This window comes from Gossypium hirsutum, chromosome A08 (assembly GCF_007990345.1).
Source record: "Gossypium hirsutum isolate 1008001.06 chromosome A08, Gossypium_hirsutum_v2.1, whole genome shotgun sequence".
Classification (NCBI taxonomy): domain Eukaryota; kingdom Viridiplantae; phylum Streptophyta; class Magnoliopsida; order Malvales; family Malvaceae; genus Gossypium; species Gossypium hirsutum.
The window spans coordinates 116,080,870-116,100,744 of NC_053431.1; the positions used below are offsets into that span (position 1 = coordinate 116,080,870).

General features: G+C 32.4%; 1 protein-coding gene and 1 non-coding gene across 2 annotated transcripts; one reads left to right on the plus strand and one right to left on the minus strand.

Moving 5' to 3' along the window:
- The first annotated feature begins 13,428 nt into the window (after nt 1-13,428).
- Nucleotides 13,429-14,390, plus strand: LOC107895110 (non-specific lipid transfer protein GPI-anchored 7). Its single transcript, XM_016820343.2, has 3 exons — nt 13,429-13,890; nt 14,009-14,041; nt 14,122-14,390. The coding sequence occupies exons 1-3, from the start codon at nt 13,590-13,592 to the stop codon at nt 14,202-14,204; spliced, it is 417 nt and encodes a 138-aa protein (XP_016675832.1). The 5' UTR covers nt 13,429-13,589; the 3' UTR covers nt 14,205-14,390.
- A 4,460-nt stretch (nt 14,391-18,850) lies between these two features.
- LOC121205713 (small nucleolar RNA R71) lies at nt 18,851-18,957 on the minus strand. The gene has a single exon (XR_005900788.1). It is a non-coding gene; the product is annotated as a small nucleolar RNA R71 (small nucleolar RNA).
- Between the last annotated feature and the right edge of the window lie 918 nt (nt 18,958-19,875).

Below are 19,875 nucleotides of genomic sequence, written 5' to 3' on the forward strand. Positions count from 1 at the left end.
TTTAATAAGAGTTTTAACCATTGTTCTATATAAGTTGAGACTTAAGAAATCCTCATTTTATATTTTTTTATGATATTTTAATTTGAGAGTTAACCAAGTTGATATATCAAGTTAACTAGACATCAACTTAATTAAAAAATAACAAATAAATTAAAAGTAATATTGAAATAAATCAAAACTATAAAACAAAAGTAACATGTTTAGTAATATAGGTGATTTATATATTTTTTAAATAAAATGAAAAATCACTGTCAAAACTTAAAATGGGTGTTCAAACTAAATATTCTAAGATTTTAAAAAATCTTCCCAACACAACCATAACCTCGTTACCTTCTCAAAAAGAAATCTCAATAAAATCATTGCTTAACTTAACTTTATGATATTTTTATTTTTTTTCACCCACATAATAAGTGTATCACAAAACTAGTAATTCATTTATAAATTTGATAATTTTTTTTAAATAGAATTTGATTTTCTATTTTTAAACATAGAAAAGAATTATTCATAATTTTCAAATACTTTTAATACTACTTATATTTGCTACAATCACATCCAAATATGAGGAACTTTTAAAGTTTTCTTCCCACTTTGAGTCTGAACTCTGAAAACTTATCTTTTAAATGATTCAAAGACTGAGCTTTTGGAATGTGTGAGGAAGAGGAGATAAGATTGAACACTACACTCCATAAAAAAAGGAGTGGGATAAGCTTCAAAAACTTGTTTTGCAATTTGCAACTTTTGACCAGGAAGGTTTGCGTTATTAATTCTTATTTTTATAATATTTTAATAATAAGAAAAACCTTGAATTGTTATAAGATAAGATTCACTTATATTAAATTTTATACAATTTTATAATTTTTTATACGATTATTATTTTCGTAATTTAATTGTTATATTTTATGTTTCATTCGTATAGATTATATATATCAAATTTGATATAAAATAAAAAAATTAACTATTAATTTTATACAAAAAATACATTAAATATATATATTAATATAAATAATATTTTAAATTAATATTATATAAATATCATATCAATTCAAAATTTTACATACATAACAAATATAAATATCTTAATAAATTTAAAGATTAAATTATTAAAATATTAATAATATAAAAATATAAAACCACTCAAATTTTTATATTAATATAAATAGATTCTCTCTTCAATTGATAATAGCACGACTACTTTTTCTATTACGTACTCTAAAAGTAAACTTTTATATATATTGGGAAGAAATTATTCTTAAAAGATTTATTTAATAAGTCTTTAATTTGTATCCTATGGTTTATCTTTTTGCCCATACAGAGATGATAAATCTATCCAAAAGAAATAACTAATAGGGTGGGTTTGGATGGGCGATTGGGTGCGGTGCGGTGCGTTTAGCTTACTTTTTATCTCACGCTACAGTATCGCTACAGTATCTAATCTCACCGCCACCGCTGTTTTTACACTAACCGCAGGTAAACGCACCGCCCATCCAAACTCACCCATAATCAATAACAGAATTTTTGCTTTTACATTAACCTTTGTTGAATGGCTCGCGTCCCCAATAGTCCTTTGGTCCCACTCTCTCCTGCTCTTCTTTACTTTCTTCCTAAACAAAACAATATATATATATTCATCGCAATTAAATTAGCCAAATATGCTATTTTTTATAATTAATTAAATAAGTTATTTTTTAAAAAATTTAGAGAAATAAAGTGATTTTCGGAGAGAGACTCACTTTCACACACTCTCCTTGGCCTTTGATTTTTGAGTTTTTTTTTAAGATTATAGTTAGGGGTTTTTTTGTTTTAGAATTAGAATTTAGGGTTTTAGGAGTAAAACTGTGAAAGTTTATAGGTAGGTTTGAAGGGTTGAGGATGCGATAACACAAACCCATCCTATGGAAGTAAGGTTTCTGGGTGATAGTGCTTGATTCGATCACAGGTCAAAGTCTAAGTGGAGGTCTCAGTCAAAGGCCGTGATGCAGTCACGAGTTTGAGTGTAATTGGGGCTAGTTGACGGTCGTTATGCAGTCACGAGTTCAAGCTTTTTGAATACCCGCAAATGATGTCTTATATATAACATACATAAAATTGAGGTCATAATCATAAGGAAAAACGAAGGGCTTTCCAGTGTAATCAACTTAATTTTTTTTTCTCTATTTCCAGGCAACTGATATCTTTAACCTTTCATTCTTATCTGAAGGCTAACACCGAGGTGGATACAAGAGGCTCTCAAGTGGAGAGCGGATGTTTTGGCAGAAGTAGAGGTCAAACTCAGGTCGACGCGACAATGGTTGTAGTTATTAATGGTTTGTTTAATAACAGCAATCGTTGTCGTCCCGAAAGGAGCATCACCTTTACTCCATCGATACAATAGCTACTGCCTGAAAGATCTCTTGCGTCCATGACAATGTTGGCCTTCGGATAAGAAGGAAGGCTAAAGATACTGGTTGCGTGAAGATAGAGAAAAAAAATACATAGACTATAGCAGGAAGCCCCATAGTTTTTCCCTATGATTATGCCCTCAAACTTCTGTATGATATTTATAAGGCAACATCTCCTGGTATCCAAAAATTTTGAGCTCGTGCCCACACAACGATCATCAACTGGGCCCCCTATTACACCCATGACCTCATAACAACCGTCAACCGAGATCTCTACGTAGACTTCCACTCGTGACTGCATAAAGCTCAATCACCTAGGAACCTGATTTCAGAGGATAGGTTTATAAGGTAATGGTCTCATCTCGGCAAAATATAAATCATGGCATCTTTTCGGAAGAAAATGGGCTTGTGGACATTAACAAATGATCGTTGGAGGAAAGCGCGCACAGCTGGACTCGCACAACTGAATGCGCTTTCACTCACTCTCTCCAAAATCAATCTATTTTCTTAAATTTTGAAAAAAAAAAAGGCTTATTTGGCCAATTAAAAAATGGCATATTTGCCTAATTTAACCCTAATCTGCTATTAGACTAAAGTGGTTATAGTTTTAATTTCATTAAAATTAATTGAAAAATAATTTAATTTGGAAATTTTAATTAAATTTATTTTAAATAATTAATATTTTGAGAATATAAATTAATTATTTTGAGAATAGAAATTAATTATTTAGTTGAATAAATTATATGAGATACTTAAAAATCTAAATAACACATATAGTTGTACTCAATATATGAGACAGATTCAATAGCCCATCTCACATAGGATGGATGACAACCCTAGCTCCCAAAAAAAGGGTTTTGCCTCCCATACATATTCTAGTAGGGAATTTTTTGTATTTTCTATTAAAATATTGTTATTTTACTTCTTCTTATTCAACAAAGACTTTTGTGATTTTTTTTATAAATAGAGATCATGGGCTAGATCAAAAAACATACAAAACTAAGTGTCAACACTTTGTCAAAATTTAGAAAGATCATTTTGTAAATAAATTCTAACTTTAAGAGAGTTTTTTTTTTCTAGCTCATAAAAAGATATTGATCTTCCCCACTGGAACATAAATAAAAGTTTTTGTTGTATTCATCAATTTGTGTGTCACATCTCGAGTTAAAAGAAATTGGGTTAGTGAAACCAAGAGTGGTCATATCCGGATTCTTTAGCTTTGATTGTGACAATTATGAAAAATAATTGAAATTAGTTTAGTGGTTGAGGGTTGATGTAATAGTCCGGTTTACACCCTAGTCGAAACAGTGGTTTTAGGACCACAAATCTGAGTTAGAAAAATTTTTTAATATTATTTTCCGTGCTTATAATATATGAATTGATATTTGTGAAAGTTTCGTGTGAAAATTTGATCGTTTGTGTGCTTAATTTAGAAAAAGGACCTAATCGCATAAAATGTAAAAGTTGCATGTTATATGTTAAAAGTACCTATTTGCTATGGCTTTTTTAATTGTATGGTCCTTATGTTGCTATTATGCCATTGATATTATGAGTGGACATTTATGGCCTTAATGTTAATGTTTTATATGTTATTTCATTAAGGGTAAAATTGGTATTTGGTTAATATGATAATTATAATAAAACAAAGGAATGAAATTAGGCCATTTATGTTCATGTTGCCAAAAATTTGAAGAATAAAAAGAAATAAAATAAGCTTCCTCTGGTTCGGCTAAGGAAATTGATGATTAAGGTATGGTTTTTTATCCGTTTTTTTATAATTTTTACGTTTTTTGTGATCGTTGCTTAGTAATCTTTCAAGCTCAAGCCTCAATTTTTGAATTTGATTATGATTTTGAGTTATGTCATTGTTGATAATATGAGTTTTATGAAGTTTGATGATAGAAAATGAAATATATGTGTTAGATTACTATGTTTTGTATTGGGATTTTTAATGAATTTGAGTATTTTGAGCTAAATTGTGAAAATGAGAAATTGAAGGACTAAAATGTGAAATAAATGAAATATGTGGGCTTATATGAACTCCATGAAATTTTGTGTATTTTGTGATTTTATGAATTAGGGACTAAAATGTTAAAATGTGTAAATGTGAGGGCTAATTTGTAAAATGCCCTAAATGTGTGTATATGGATTGTTTTGAATGAATGTAAGATTGAATAAGTCAAATTTGAATATGTTTATATCAAGAACCAAAGAAAACAAAATTAGACCAGGAAAAGTTGAAAGTCGTCGAGTAGTCGATTCCGTTCGTTTAGTACATACGAGGTAAGTTGATATACAAATAAATGTATTGAATTGAATTATGAATTACTTATAAGATATTTGAATTGTGATGAATGGATTTGAGAGTGAAATATGTGAAATCCGAGAAAGTTCTGATAATGCAACGACGTCTGAAAAGTCTCGTACGAACCATAGGTATAACTAGGATACATATGTCATGACATAGGATTTCCAATATGTGATTTCGTGTAAGACCACGTCTGGGACGTTGGCATCGGTTTAAGATTTACGTGTAAGACCTGTCTGGGACATCGACTTCGTATTTGATTTCGTGTAAGCCCCTGTTTGGGACATTGGCATCGATACTTGATTACATGTAAGACCACATCTGGGACGTTGGCATTGTATGAGCTTTCCGAGTTATCCACGTATCCTATTTGATTCCATACGGTTCAACGGGCATCCCGAGAAACGAGTAATTATGCGGTTGTGTATCAACTTAGGTACGTTTGAAATGTATATCATGATTAAGAATAAAAGGTAAGTATTTGAACATATATGGACATATGAAATATGTATGAGCTATATGAGATTTATAGATACGTGATTATGCCTTGCCATGATCTATGTGATTGAATTGAATTTAAATTATGTTATGTGATAAGTTTATTTGTATATGGCTCACTAAGCTTTTGAAAGCTTACTTTATGTGTGTTTTCAAATTTTTTTAGACATCGAAGCTACCGGGAGCTTGGGGATCGTCAAGGAACATCACCACACTATCGAACCTTATTTTGGTACCCTTTTTGTAAATTTATATATCAAAGTATGGCATGTATAGGTTAGGACTATTTTGATATGTTTTGTGATGTATATATCATGCCATGTGATATGGCTAGATTAAGTTGTGTTAAGAAATGGTATGTTATGATGTGTTCATGGATGGCTAAGAGAATTGGTCAATTTGGTAAGTTTTTGGTATGTGCCTATTTCAGAATTTGGTAAAGTTTTGGTATGATAATGTATGAAATGAATTGTAGTTATGAAACATATGTTTTAGTATGATTTTTGGTTTATGAATTGGTATAATTTGGTATGGATTTAAGCAATGAAAATGGTTGGTAATGGTATGGCATAAATGATATATGTTTGTGGTTGAAATTAGTTTAATTTGTAATGCTATTGATACTTATTATATGATTGTAGGGAGGACCCAAATGGGTGGCACATTGGCCTTGTAAATGGCCTATTTTTGTCCACACGATCTGAGACACGGGCTTGTGTCTCAACCGTATTGCTCGAAGGCCATTTCGAAATAAGCCTGGGCAAACCACACTATCGTACACACGGGCATGTGCCAAACCGTGTGGCCAAGTCAGTTTCGAGCACGGGCTAAACACACGTACGTGTGACTGGCCGTGTGACTTAAGTCAATAGCCTCCCTAATTTTCACACGGCCTGGCACACGAGCGTGTCTTGTGGCTATGTGGACAAGTCAGTATGTATGCCCTATTTTGCCACAACCTAGACACATAGACGTGTCTAATGCATGTAAGGTACACGGCCTGTTTACACGGGCATGTAACCTTTCTAACTTAGAAAATGTTTAAGTTTTGAAAAATTTTGTTTCTACTATGTTTAGTCCCGACCTCTTCCTAAAGCTTGTTTAAGGTCTTATTGACCTAAAAAAGGGACTTTATGTTGATGTTTGACTATGATGTTATGATGTTTTTGAAATGTATGCGAAATGTTCCGATATGTCCGATAATGCCTTTTAACCCTAGTCCGGCGACGGATACAGGTTAGGGGTGTAACAGTTAGGGTAGTGTGTGTGAGGTTTTGGGTTTGAATCATTTCCCTTGAAATTTTGTTAATTTTTAGCTCAATTCATATCTTTAGTCTTTTGGCTTAAATCTTATTTCTGTGCAAGTTATATCAGAATGAGTCTATTGGTTCAGTGGTAAGGTGTCAGCTTATCTTTTGGTCATATGTTCGAATCTCTGTGCGTGAAACTGAGAATTTTCTTTTCGTTTTAAACTCTTTGGGAAAAACCGGATAAGGTAACTAATCAAATTTAGTAGGGGCAATGAGTAGTTTTTAATTAGTTAAAAACAAATCTATTTCCCCAAATTTCTCTCCAAAACAACCATCCATTACTCCTTCATTTTTGTCACATTTTATCTTTCTTCTCATTTCCCTTTTATTTCTTTTATTTTTCTTCTTGATTTCATTGGTTCATGTTATTCGAACTTGCTATCGATTCTGTGTCCTTCATCCATACGAGTGGGTCATGGTGTTGTTAAGTAAGTTTAGTGTAAGTGTTAACGTTTTCTTTTTCCCTCTCTCGATGGTAAGGTTTTTAGTTGTGTTGGTATTGAGTTTAAATTCTAGTGTGTTAAGGACTTAGTGTTTGACAATTTTTTGCATTCTTATAGGAGAGGGGCGTGGGATGTTAGATGAACTTCCAGTGAATTAAGCGCTTGGATAGGCAGCTTTTCAAGGTAAGTTTTCGAATATCAGCTTTAGGGGCTGATTTTTTGTAAGGGAAAGTTATGAATTTAAGTGTTAGATTTTTATCTCTGGGTTTTTAATTGGTACAATTTGATGTTGAATGTAGAATGTAGGATTTTCGGAGTGATCTATTGTGTGGTTGTCCATAAATAACATCAAATGTGTGAAATCAACCCAAAAACTCGATTGAAACTCGATTAAATCAAGAAACTGGGCTATCTTTTAAAACTGCCCAGTGCCACACAGTCGTGTGACAGTCTGTGTGACAAGCCTGTGGAGCACACGGTCGTGTGAAATCATGCAGACCATGTGGGGCACATGACTGTGTGAAATCATGCAGATTGTGTGGGTAGACTGTATGGACCACATGGGCTAAGTTTTTAGGCCGTGTGGGCCTTTTGGGTCAATTTGGAGGCCCGATTAGGGGCTGATTAAGGGACTCATAAATTGGGTCCATGGGCATTATATAGGCCCAGAAAAGCATAAGTTTCAATAAACAAACATGGGTAAGTGTAGGAGGTATGTTAAATAAGTTTCAATAAGTATAATAATAATGCGTTAAGTTAATAATGACTATTTTGTAAACTATGTGTATTATAAATATTCTGTTATCTGTTTCGATAAGTTATCCGGTTCGACTATGTAAGATGATTTGCTATGATCTGTATAAGTTATGTGTAAGTTACGCTCCATATAATATTTATTTATGTGTGCAGGCCATGCAACATATGTGATATGTATGTATGTTAACGTGACTTTGCATATGCATTAGGGTGGGTTATGACATGGAGGATGTGTTGTATGGCAGTTATTACTGCAAATATATGGCAGCTAGACCTTAAATTTCTATATGGAAACTCAGCTGTATATTGTGAGTGGCACACCGCCACATATTGGTGTGATTGGACAGATGGACTCTTATAGTCCTATTTGGTATGATTGGTTGGTCGGAGTTGGTGTCTAGCGGATGGGGGTAGGATCTGTATCTACATTTATTCTGGTCTGATATGATATGTGTTTTTGGAAATTTGACAATCTGGTCTGACATATGTTTATGAAATTAAGATATTCCGATTCGGAATATGTTCTAGAAATATGACATAATGATTTGATATATGTTTTATGTAATACAATATTCTGATATGATATTTGTATTTTATAAGTAAAAATTTTGTGGTGACATATACATATGTGCTTGCTAAATAGAATTTTGCTTGTGGGTCAAGTCACACACTAGGCTTTTAGCTCACTTGTTTGTTTAATACGTTTCAGGTGAACTTCTGACTTAGGACTGAACGATGAGTAGGAACCCGGATTGGTCTTTCAAAAAATATGTTTTGATTTATGTTAATTAAGAATGTTGGACATTTGGTTTTGGACTATGTTTTTTAATTTGGTTTTGATTTGTTCATCAGTTTTTAGAAGTTTTAACGTAAAATGAAAAAAAAATACAAGCTAACAAATTAGAATTCGGTTTTCAAAACTAAAACAAGCTAAGAACTTTCAGCAGCAAATTTTAAAATGAGTTATATGAAAATTTATAACGAATGTTTTAGAATATGCCTAATTGGCGAACTATAGGTTTTCACTTATCAAGATCACGGTTTCCAAATTATCAACTCTAAAATTTTTTTCTACAAAGTTTTATTCAAATTACGAGTTTTATAAAGAAAGCGACATAAATGCAATGATTTAGTAAAATTTAGACTTTAAGTTAGTAATTGATAGATTTACATAAACGATTTAAAAGTGGCAAGTTTTTCTATCAAAGATTTGTGGCAAATTTTATAAAACTTTGATTTTCGATTTTGTATTGAGCAACGTTTGGAAAGTAAAGATCTCTACGTATTATTGTAATTCTCAAATTTGGCTATAACATCTAGGCCGGGCTTGGGGTGTTACATCGTGAGTATAGCAGAGAAATCATGTTAGTAAAGAGCTAGGAAAAGACTTAAACTATCTATTCCAAAACACATGTACAAATATGGTAAAAAGTTTATTGTTATAAATAACATAACCGCTCGGATTTAAAAAATAATTTTTTTTTGTGCAACAAAATCAAAATTTAAATTGAATTTTTCCAACAGACTTTACATATTACCTTCTCACCAAAAGAAAAGACATCGCCAATGAGCACATACCACTTGTAAATAATGTTGACTTATCATCATGCAAAATGGGAGATCATTGTAGAACTATAGCTAGTTGGGGAATTGAGTCCAAACACATATGTAGGTGAGATCACATGACTCGACACCTGTCCAAGAAATTGACACATACACGTGCGCGCATACACACACACACTCGTGCTGGTGATTGGAACTTTGTTATGCAACTGCATATATTGATCAATTAATAAAGTGATAAGAAAATATCATTCTCAATGATGATCAAATTTTAAGCTGTTAAGTAGCAAGTATTCAATGTTATCTATTCCAGATCAAGAAAACATATTCTAATTATTATTAAAATTAAACTAAGCAAATTATGGAGATTTTATTAAACTAAAACAATGAAATTCACTAAATTTCTCAATCAATTTTTAAAGACTTGAAACTTTTAACTTCACTTAATCCAATTAATTAATTATCTATCATTCAATTGTTCAATCTCTGTAATTACTAACCCGATATTCAATGGCATTAATTAGATCCTTTTAGTATTTAGTTAAGTTAACCCCCCTTTCCCATTAGCTATATTTCTATGATAGGCAAGTTGGGTGAAGTCACTAATAGCAAACCTATTGGGTTGATTTGGGCTTCAGGTATATTCCTATCCTAACCGCAAATTAACTCGTTCATCAGCGCTACTAAAGTTAACCCTAATCTATTCAGTCTATATTTCTACCTTAATTTTCTCTTCCAAGTAAAATCAATATTTTCAAATTAATGTAACTTGATGACTAAAAAAGTAGATTAAATAAACATATGACTGAATATATAATTAGCAAATATCGAAACAATCGAAGAGAAAATAAATTAATTAACGAAGAAATAGGATCCATTATTATTCCAAGAATATAGAGTTTACTTCATAATGAGTTAAGTATACCACACAAATAGAGATTCACAACAAACTTGCATCAATAAAAAGTAAAAAGAAATAATCTAGAGAGAACCTAGTTAAAGAATTAATGTCAAGAGCTTTAGGTCTCTTTTTCTTCTTATCTTTGCAAGCTTGAAGTTTCCCTTTGTGTGAGAGAATTAATCATTAGCCTCCAAGTTGAGTTCTTTCTCTTTTCCTCCTTTTTGTTTCTCTTAAATCCTGTCACCCTTATTTTTAGTGTTTGCGAATCGCACCGCTCCACCAAGCGCAGCAGTTGCAGTGAAGGAAACTTCTTGTTGCCAAAATTTCTAAATTCAAGAGCATGCTCTACTGCATTGAATCAAATCCGATGGAGTGGAAGACTTCTCCTCGATCCCTTTTACTTTATGCTATAGGTCTTCTATTCTCCATTCGAGACCTACAATATAAAAAGAAAAATATCAAGTAAACATGAGTTAACTCTAAAAAAGATACAAACAAACAATATTCAAATAAAATATAATTGATTCAAAAAACTATAACATGCAATAAAAACTAATTTAAATGTTAAAATTAGCTTCTAAAATATTATAAAAACTATATTAAAATAACTCTAAATAAGAGAGTTGCCACCTACTTATTAGGAAAGAAAGACTTTGTATGAAGTTCCTGTAGTTCTCTTTTCCTCCACCCTTCTACTACTCTATATCGACAAATATAATGATGCCTTGACCTGATTGCAAGGTTGAGGTTAGGGACGAAACGAGGAAATCTTTTAGGAGGTCAAAATTAAATTATAATTTTTACGATAGTAAAAATATAATTTCACCATTTTAATAGCCTATATCTTTATAATTTTAAAAGGATTAAATTAAAATTTTATTATTTTTAGGGGGTCAAAGTATAATTTTACCTTCACTAATTTAAAATTTTAAAAATTTTAAAAGACTTAAATAAAAAATTTTCTATTTTAAAAGGAGCCGGGAACCCTACCAACTCCTGGTTTCGCCCCTGGTTGAGGTTGTAAGATTTTTAATCCAGAATACCTGAAATTCAAATTTACCTAATTCATTTTAAATTTAAAACAATTCAAAATTTCTTCTAACTAAAATAATTCAATCTCTAAATTAATTTTAGCAGGAAGTGGGCCGAATTGAAGGATTGAAAGTTGTGCTGAGATAGGATCCTGGTTAAAGGAGTACACGTAACCTAGGTCAAAATCAAGTATTAAAACATAAATTATCTAAAGGATAATTATTGTCAACAAGTTATCATATGTTTTTTATATTATATAGCAAAAAATACATAATTATTTTTCTATTTCCACTTTTTAAAACTCCAATAATAGTATATTTAGTAATAACAATTCTAAATTAAAAAGCCTATTCATTTCACTATTCTATCTATGTAGCCCAATAGTTGATGCGCCTAATTTTCAGCCTTGAATTACTACTAAAGAAAGGGAGCCTTGCTGTGATAGTAAACATGGTAGGTAATCACCCATTTACGATCAGTTAAACAATAATGTAGGTAAGAAAACCATACCTTTCTGCAACATTTCAACCCAATTAATTTCTACTATTGTTCTTAAAAATGGCATCTCTCAAATTTTAGTTTATTTATGATTCTTTCATTATTCGACTATTTTAGAAAATTACAAAATAATAAAATCTTTCTTCAACATGATTATCCTATGTATTAAAAATGTATTTTTCATAGATTTTTATATTCATTTTACGATTTACAAATCAGAGATTTATAGTTACTTTTTTCAACAATATCAATGTTTGAATAATAATGCTATCTAAATTTTCTCATTGAAAGTGTAATGTACTTGTAAGTTATCAATGAAGTTTTCATTTCAAATCCAATATATCTTTAGACTATATTTTAAAAAAAATAAAAATTAATTAAAAAGGACACCTATCATATCCCTAATTTATTAAGGAATTGTTTGTAAGTATAATTATAAATACAATTACAAAAAATACATGTGAAAACAATTATATTTAGAATGAATTCAAACTGAAATTCTGAATATAATCAACTAAAAGTTATTGTGGTAGATTTAGAATAAATCCAAAGAATAATCATGCATAATAAAACTTGAATTTGATTCTTCATAATCTTAAAATTAATATTTTTAAAATTAATCTGGTGATTGAATCAATTAGACCACTAATTCTTGATTCAATTGATTTATTTAATTTAATCTAAAAAATTATTAAAAATAGAATAAAATTTAATTCAATAAATATAATCAACTAAATCTATCAATTTGCTCGACCGATCCAACTAGCTAATCTCTTATTTCATAAAGATATTTCGACTAATTCAATACTCAATTAGTAGAACCAACCAATCTCATTTAATTATAAAAACAACGCCTAAAACCTCTTAACTATGTTATTAAAACTTTAATCTTACTTGTAGGAATTAAAAAACTTCGCCCAGGCTAACTGTCTAATCCTTCCATCGTATACTTGTCAAAGTGGATTTGACTTGATGTGTTATTTACAGGAAGTAGGCAATCATTAAAACGAAATAAATACTGTGTTTCTTTACTTTAGGAATAAGACATTCGATTAAATTAAAAATATAACAGTAGTAGTAGTTTGGAAGATATAAGTTTTGTATTGAATTAGTTAGATTATGGCAAGAAAATATAATAAATATAATAAAAAGTTTTTATACCGATCAAATTAATTTTTTATTAAAATAGTAAAATTAAAATTTTATTATATTTTAAATTCAAATTTCATTATCTAATTTTTTATTAGTTTACATAAAAATATAAAAATACTTTCAAAATAATAAAATTTATATATATAAGCGTTTTAATCATTTCTCAATTAAATTGTTGTCCGAATGACTTATCATTATAGATATAGCTATAGATATTATTAGGCATATTAGGAATTCTCTCAAGTCTTAACACTTGGACTTTGATGCTAAAAATATCATAGAAGCTCTTGCTATTAGGAGTTTGATTGCATGTTGCTTCATTTATTAAAAGAATTGATAAATTTATCTTTGTTTATTAGATCTAAAAATAAATTAGCCTTTTTTGTTTTTGAGAAAATTTTCATTCATCTCTATATAACGAGATAATTATAAGTGGTGTGCCATATGTTTACAGTGACCAATCTTTAATAATAGAAATAGATCGAAATTTTTAACGAAAAGATTAATTTACTTTTTAATATATCATATAAGAATTAATTTATCTATTTTTTAATAATATATATATATATAATTTATCTCTCAATATAATAACCTCCGTCACAATTTTATGATACCATGATGTCTTCCTTCGCCCAAAATATGGGAAATATAGGAAGGGAAAGGCCAGCTTAACCTAAGTACTAGTATTTAAGCAAGAAAACCTAGACCCCAGGGAAAAGCTAACACGTAATTGAACTGAAATTCACAATCATGGCTAAGTTTTTGATCATGGCGGTTCTTGTGATTTTGGGGACGATGGTAACCTCAGCTTATGCGCAAGCAAGTTGTGCGCAGAACCTTGTGTCCTGTTATCCTTACCTGAACAACGCCACGGCCAAACCTGAAGACGACTGCTGTAACCCGATCAGACAAACCGTCGCCAAAGATCTTCCTTGCCTTTGCAACCTCTATAACGACCCTAATACACTTGCTTCCTTCAACGTCACTGTCCCGGAAGCTCTCAGGATCTCTCGTGAATGCGGGGTCAGTACTGATCTCAGCGCTTGCAACGGTATGTGAATGTCTCTACCTATCTGCCAATATTATTCAATCTTTGATTAATTTTCTATACTAGAATTCTCTTATATTTCGTTTAATAGAGACTAATGATATTTGCTTTTCATGTTAAGCCACTTCTCCCACCTCTGCTCCATCCCCGCCAGGTAAAAGAAAAAATAAAAGATAGCATGAATTTTAGCGCTTACTGTTTCAACCTTAATATATTGTTGCTAAAATTTTATAGGACAATCTGGAGGTGCTGACAGGATAGCATTGACTGGAGTTATCACCTTATTCTTAGTATTGGTCTCTATAGCACCGTATTAAAAGTGATATTTCTTTATTTGGAATAGTCCCGTCAGAGTGAATAATACAGAGATGCTTCAGACTAGGCACCCCAGTTTGAATATCTCTAGAGATTTTTAACTGTTTGCTTGTAATTTAATTGCTTGATGTAATATCAGTGGTTGGCCAGTGTTTCTACTTTCTATCACAAACCCTTTTATAAACTCATCTCGTTGGTTGGTTAAGCCATCAGACTGAATCTTACCATATTAAAGGGCACAAATATACATGGTTCAGTTTTTATTTTTTATAGGAAGAAGATGTTGAAGCTTTAACTGAGCATGTCATTAACAAACTCTTTTATGAATTATTTAAAATCCGTTTAAAATTTGTTATTGTTGAATTAATAATACTATTATTTATGTTTTTATTTTATTTATAAATTATATTTGATTCTTTTATATTAAAAATAATAAAAACGTTTTTTTTTTAATTTATTCATCAATAAATTTTAATTATTTGTAAATTTGTTCGGTTATATGTTAATATTCTTTTAGCATTGGTAATCATATTTATTTAATTTTGACGAATATGTTATCTACCAAGACTATAATAACAAAAGATTGCATTGATTTGAAGTGTTAGCTGAAATTCCAAGGCTCAAACCTTACACAATCCCTTTCGCTTCCTTTATTGAAAATTGAACTGTATACATTCATTTAACTTTTTTTAAAAAATGAATTAATTCATTATTAAAATAATTAAGTTAAAAATAATTCATTGGGCTTTGGTTACTAGATAGCCTCTTTCTTCTTTTGCAAATCACTTTTGAGATAAAAAGAAGGCTAAACTAAATTCGAGCCAGCAGGCTCTCTTTATACACCCAATTTAACACGAGTCAATTGAGAATTATCCGAATTAAGGTATCAAAAAATGCGGAACAAAGACATAATCATGTCATGTAAGTCACGACGCAACGTCACCCGAGCAAGGTGATCGACAACCTTTTCAGCTCTCCTACTAATTCAACAGAAAGATATATCATGTAAGTCACGACGCAACGAAGCACAAAGAAGATTAAATTCAAAAATACCATGATTATCAGAGTTCAATGCACTACAAGTTTCAAGGCAATCAGTCTACAATATTACCTTGCTCTTTCCCACCGACTTAAAGAGAAGAGCCTCTCGAATAGCCATAACCTCGTCCACTGTCGTCCGAGCCACAACAGGTGGATGGCTAATGACCGCACGGATGAAAGCACCTTCCTTGTCCCTAACAACCAGTTCGTAGCCGACATGTTGCCTGTCTTCGCTAAAAGCAATGTCAACATCATACTTGACGTAGCCAACTTGTCGTCGAAACCTGCTAATAACGCCACTAGCAGCAACTTGAGCAGTAGTAGGCTGCACTTGCTGGTAGGTCGACCGCGGAGTAGCCCAATTTTGCCTGAAGCGAGCAGCAAAAGCCATAGCTAAAGCCATGATAAATGTGTTTTCACACCATAGGAACCAATTACTGAAATACCAGAGAGACCAAGTAGTGACACACTGTACTAAATAAGGTAGTATCAGCACCAAATAGAAGCGAGAATAGCCAATTAGAAAAAGAGAGATGGAATTGCAATAGCAGATAACAACCACACCTAAACCGCGAAAGCACAACCTAAAAGTACATGGTCGATATCCTCAACCTATCTACAACCAAGACAGTCAATCGACAACACGTAACCCCTGTGAATAAGCTCACAACATGTCGGAAGAAAGTTACGAAGACAACGTCATAAAAGATCTTTTACGTTTGGCGGAATATCAGCATTCCAAAGAGACAACCAAGGTCCCCCCACTCTATTGACCAGTGAATCAATGAACAACTCGAAAGTAAGTCGATAGACGAGCTTAACCAAATATACACTATTCTTATCAAAGTGCTAGATAAGCCTATTGGGGGTGTAACGATCTAAGCGAAATAGCCATAATCCGTTGCCCATCACAAGGAGAAAACACACCCTCAACCAAGCCTTAGTCCTAACCTCATTGATCATCCCAGAGCAAGTCACATACCAATAAATTGTCCATACCATCAAGAGGCATAGAAGTGATATAGAAATTCAAGTCGTCATTGAGCCATGGGTGATTGTAAACCGAAACTATACGTCTATCCCCAATTCGCTAACAAAACTCTCTTTTCAACATACTTGGTCGCACAAATGCTTCTTCAAATAAAAGACGGGTTAGCACTCACGGAATTATTAAAGAACTCACCTCTCGAAAAATATCTAGCTTTGAAGAGACGACTTAAAAATGAGTCTGAATTGGAAAGAATCCTCCAACCATGTTTGCCAAGTATAGCTAAATTGAAACAATGGAGATCTTGAAAGCCCATACCACAACTTTTTAGTAGTACATAATTTATCTCATGATGCCCAATAGAATCGAGCCGAATTACTAGTGTTGGAGCCCCACCAATACAAGTTTATAAGTCACTTTAACCCGAGACAAGTATAAATAGGAAGAAGAAAAATGCTCATACAATACACCGAGAGCACCTGAGCAATTGTTTTAAACATAATCTCCTTTCCTGGCCGAGATAAAAATCTATTTTTCCAATTAAAAATATGCTTGTAAAGTCAATTGATAAACCGTAATCTATACATATTTTTACCCCATGATTGGCATATTTGTGAATGATCTTTCCTTGTTTTTAGTGAATTTGATGATCCTAATCCTTTAATTTCATGTTTTATACTTAGGTGAGCATAGGAGAGTAAAAAGAGCGAGAAACGGGCTAAAAAGGGAGAAAATAGGTCAACGTGGGAAATCAACATGGTCTGGACTTCCTCACACGGGTAGACCACACACCCGTGTCTATTTAGCAGACTTTAACACGGCCTAAGCCACCCCACACGGGCGTGGCACACGGTCGTGTCCCTGTCGAGCCCAAGTCTAGTTCTACTCGGAAAAGGCCACTTTTAAGGGTTTTGAAGCACTCTAAAGCCTATATAAACACCCGAGGAGGCACCTAGAGGGAACATACGGAGTGGGAGGTAAGGAATTACTCGAAGAAAGCCGATTGATCCATCTCAGAAGCTGGATTCTCCTTCAAAACTGAATATCTCCCTTCAATTTCCTTTAGAGGTTTTTGGGTTTCTTTATGTTTTGTTATTATTATTCTTCTGAGATGTTTTCTTTTACACATATGAACTAAATTCCCTAAATACTTAAGGGGGATGAAACCTAAGACGGATCTTGTTACTATTTTTTGAATTATATGATAAATACTTGATTTGTTCTTAATTATGTGTTCTTAATTCTTGCTTTAATATTCCAGGATATTAATTCAAGTATTAATATTCTTATTCAGAGGAGTAAAAGTCCCTGTCTAAGAGTAGATCTAGCATAATTAAGCGGAGTTGATTGTACCCCCAGACATAGGGCGACATAAAACTGCCGGATTAAGGTCAAACCTAATAAGGGAATCCATAGATCGAGTTAATGCAACACTAGGGGTTTTAATTAAAAAGAGATTTTAATTAATCAACCTAGGGTTAGACGTTGTTAGTCTCGAGAGAGATAATAATATAAATTAGAGATTTCTAAGGATCGAGTCAAGTGAATAAATCATCTAGTTCAGAGTCAAATAACAAGTGAAGTCTAGGTGGATTCTTCCTTGGGGATTGTCTAAATCAATCAGTTTTTCCCAAAAGTATTTCCCCAATTTACTTCTTGTGCATTCTTAGTTTAGTTAATTAGTTTAGATGAAACAAATCATCTTATTTTTAAGCTAGATAATAAAAAGAAGGTTAATACTAGTACTTTTAGTTCCTGTAGGTTCGACATTCCGGTCCTGCTATAAGCTATACTACTGTTCGATAGGTGCTTTTACGTTTATCATGATAATATAGTTAGTTTTCAAGTACGATCAATCATAAATATAAAACTTATCACGCACATCAAGTTTTTGGCGCCATTGCCGAGGATTAAGATATTAGGAACGCTTAATTTTTATTACTTTAGCCATTTTTTATTTTTTATTACAATTTAATTTTATTTTTTCTTAAATTACTAAATTTTCTTTTATTTACTTCTGGCAGTTTTTTATAGTTTATGACTAGAAGAAACCCGTCAGGACCTCTACTTTTTGATAGTGAGATCGAAAGCACAGCTCACAGAAACCGAAGAGAGATAAGGCGAAGCCTACGATACATAGAGGAAGGGCAAGAGGACGATATTCAAACCACAACCGAAGAGATGGCTGATAATCATAATAATCCGCTACCTCCTGTAGCTGTTGCAAACCCAGTAAATCAGGATCCTGCTCCTCGTACTATGCATGATTATGCTAAACCTAGTTTAACAAGAACTGAATCGAGTATAGTTAGACCTGCTATTGCTGCAAATAATTTTGAACTGAAACCTAACACGATTCAAATGATACAACAGTTTGTTCAGTTTGATGGTTTGCAGGACGAGGATCCAAACACTAATTTGGCAAATTTTCTTGAATTCTACGACACCTTTAAGATCAATGGCTTTTCTGACGATGCCATTCGCCTTCGGTTATTTCTCTTTTCATTAAGGAATAAGGCTAAACAGTGGTTAAACTCTTTACCACGAGGATTTATCACCACTTAGGAACAAATAACCGAAAAATTTTTGCTTAAATACTTTCCGCCAGCTAAAACGGCTAAATTAAGGAATGATATTTCTTCTTTTGTGAAGATGGATTTAGAAACACTCTATGATGCATGAGAGAGATACAATGATCTATTGAGAATGTGCCCTCACCATGGGTTACCACTTTGGCTACAGGTTCAAACTTTTCACAATGGCCTGAATCCTTCGACTAGACAGATGATTGACGCAGCTAATGGTGGGACTATTAATAATAAGACACCTGAAGAGGCTTATGAATTTATAGAAGAGATGTCACTGAATAATTATCAGTGGCAAGTCATGAGGACAAAGCCGACGAAATCGATTGGCGTTTTTAACGTCGATTCAGTTACTATGCTTTCTAATCAATTAGAACTTTTGAATAGAAAAATTGATGGGTTACTTGGTTCTTCACAGGTTCATCCAGTAATGCAGTGCGATGCAAGTAGAGGTGGAACGAGCAATTTAGAATACCCACCCTATGGTCACAACATAGAAAACGAGCAACTGAATTATATGGGTAATAATCCTCGATCTCAAAATAATCATTATAGTAACACTTACAATGCGAGTTGGAGGAACCACCCAAATTTCTCATAGGAAGGCCAAGGGAATCAGAGACCACCCCCTCTAGGCTTTCAACAACAACCTTACCAGCAAGAGAAAAAGCTGAACCTTGAGGAGATGATGACAAAATTTATTTTAGTAGCGGAAACCTGTTTTCAGAACACTGAAACTGCACTTAAAAATTAGCAAGCATCGATCCAATGGCTCGAGAATCAAATTGGACAGCTAGCTAAGATGATTTCAGAAAGGCCACCAGGAAGTCTACTTAGTAACATCGAACCCAATCCAAAAGAGCATGTGAAAGCAGTTACACTTAAGAGTGGGAAAGTGTTAGCTGAATCTGAAAAGAAGCCACCACAAGAAGCTGACAGAAACAAATGAGAGGAAGGGAAACCCGAAAACAAGAACAATCCAATACTAAAGGAATATAAACCACCAGTCCCATATCCAGCAAAGTTGAAGAAAGACCGCATGGATGCACAATTCGGTAA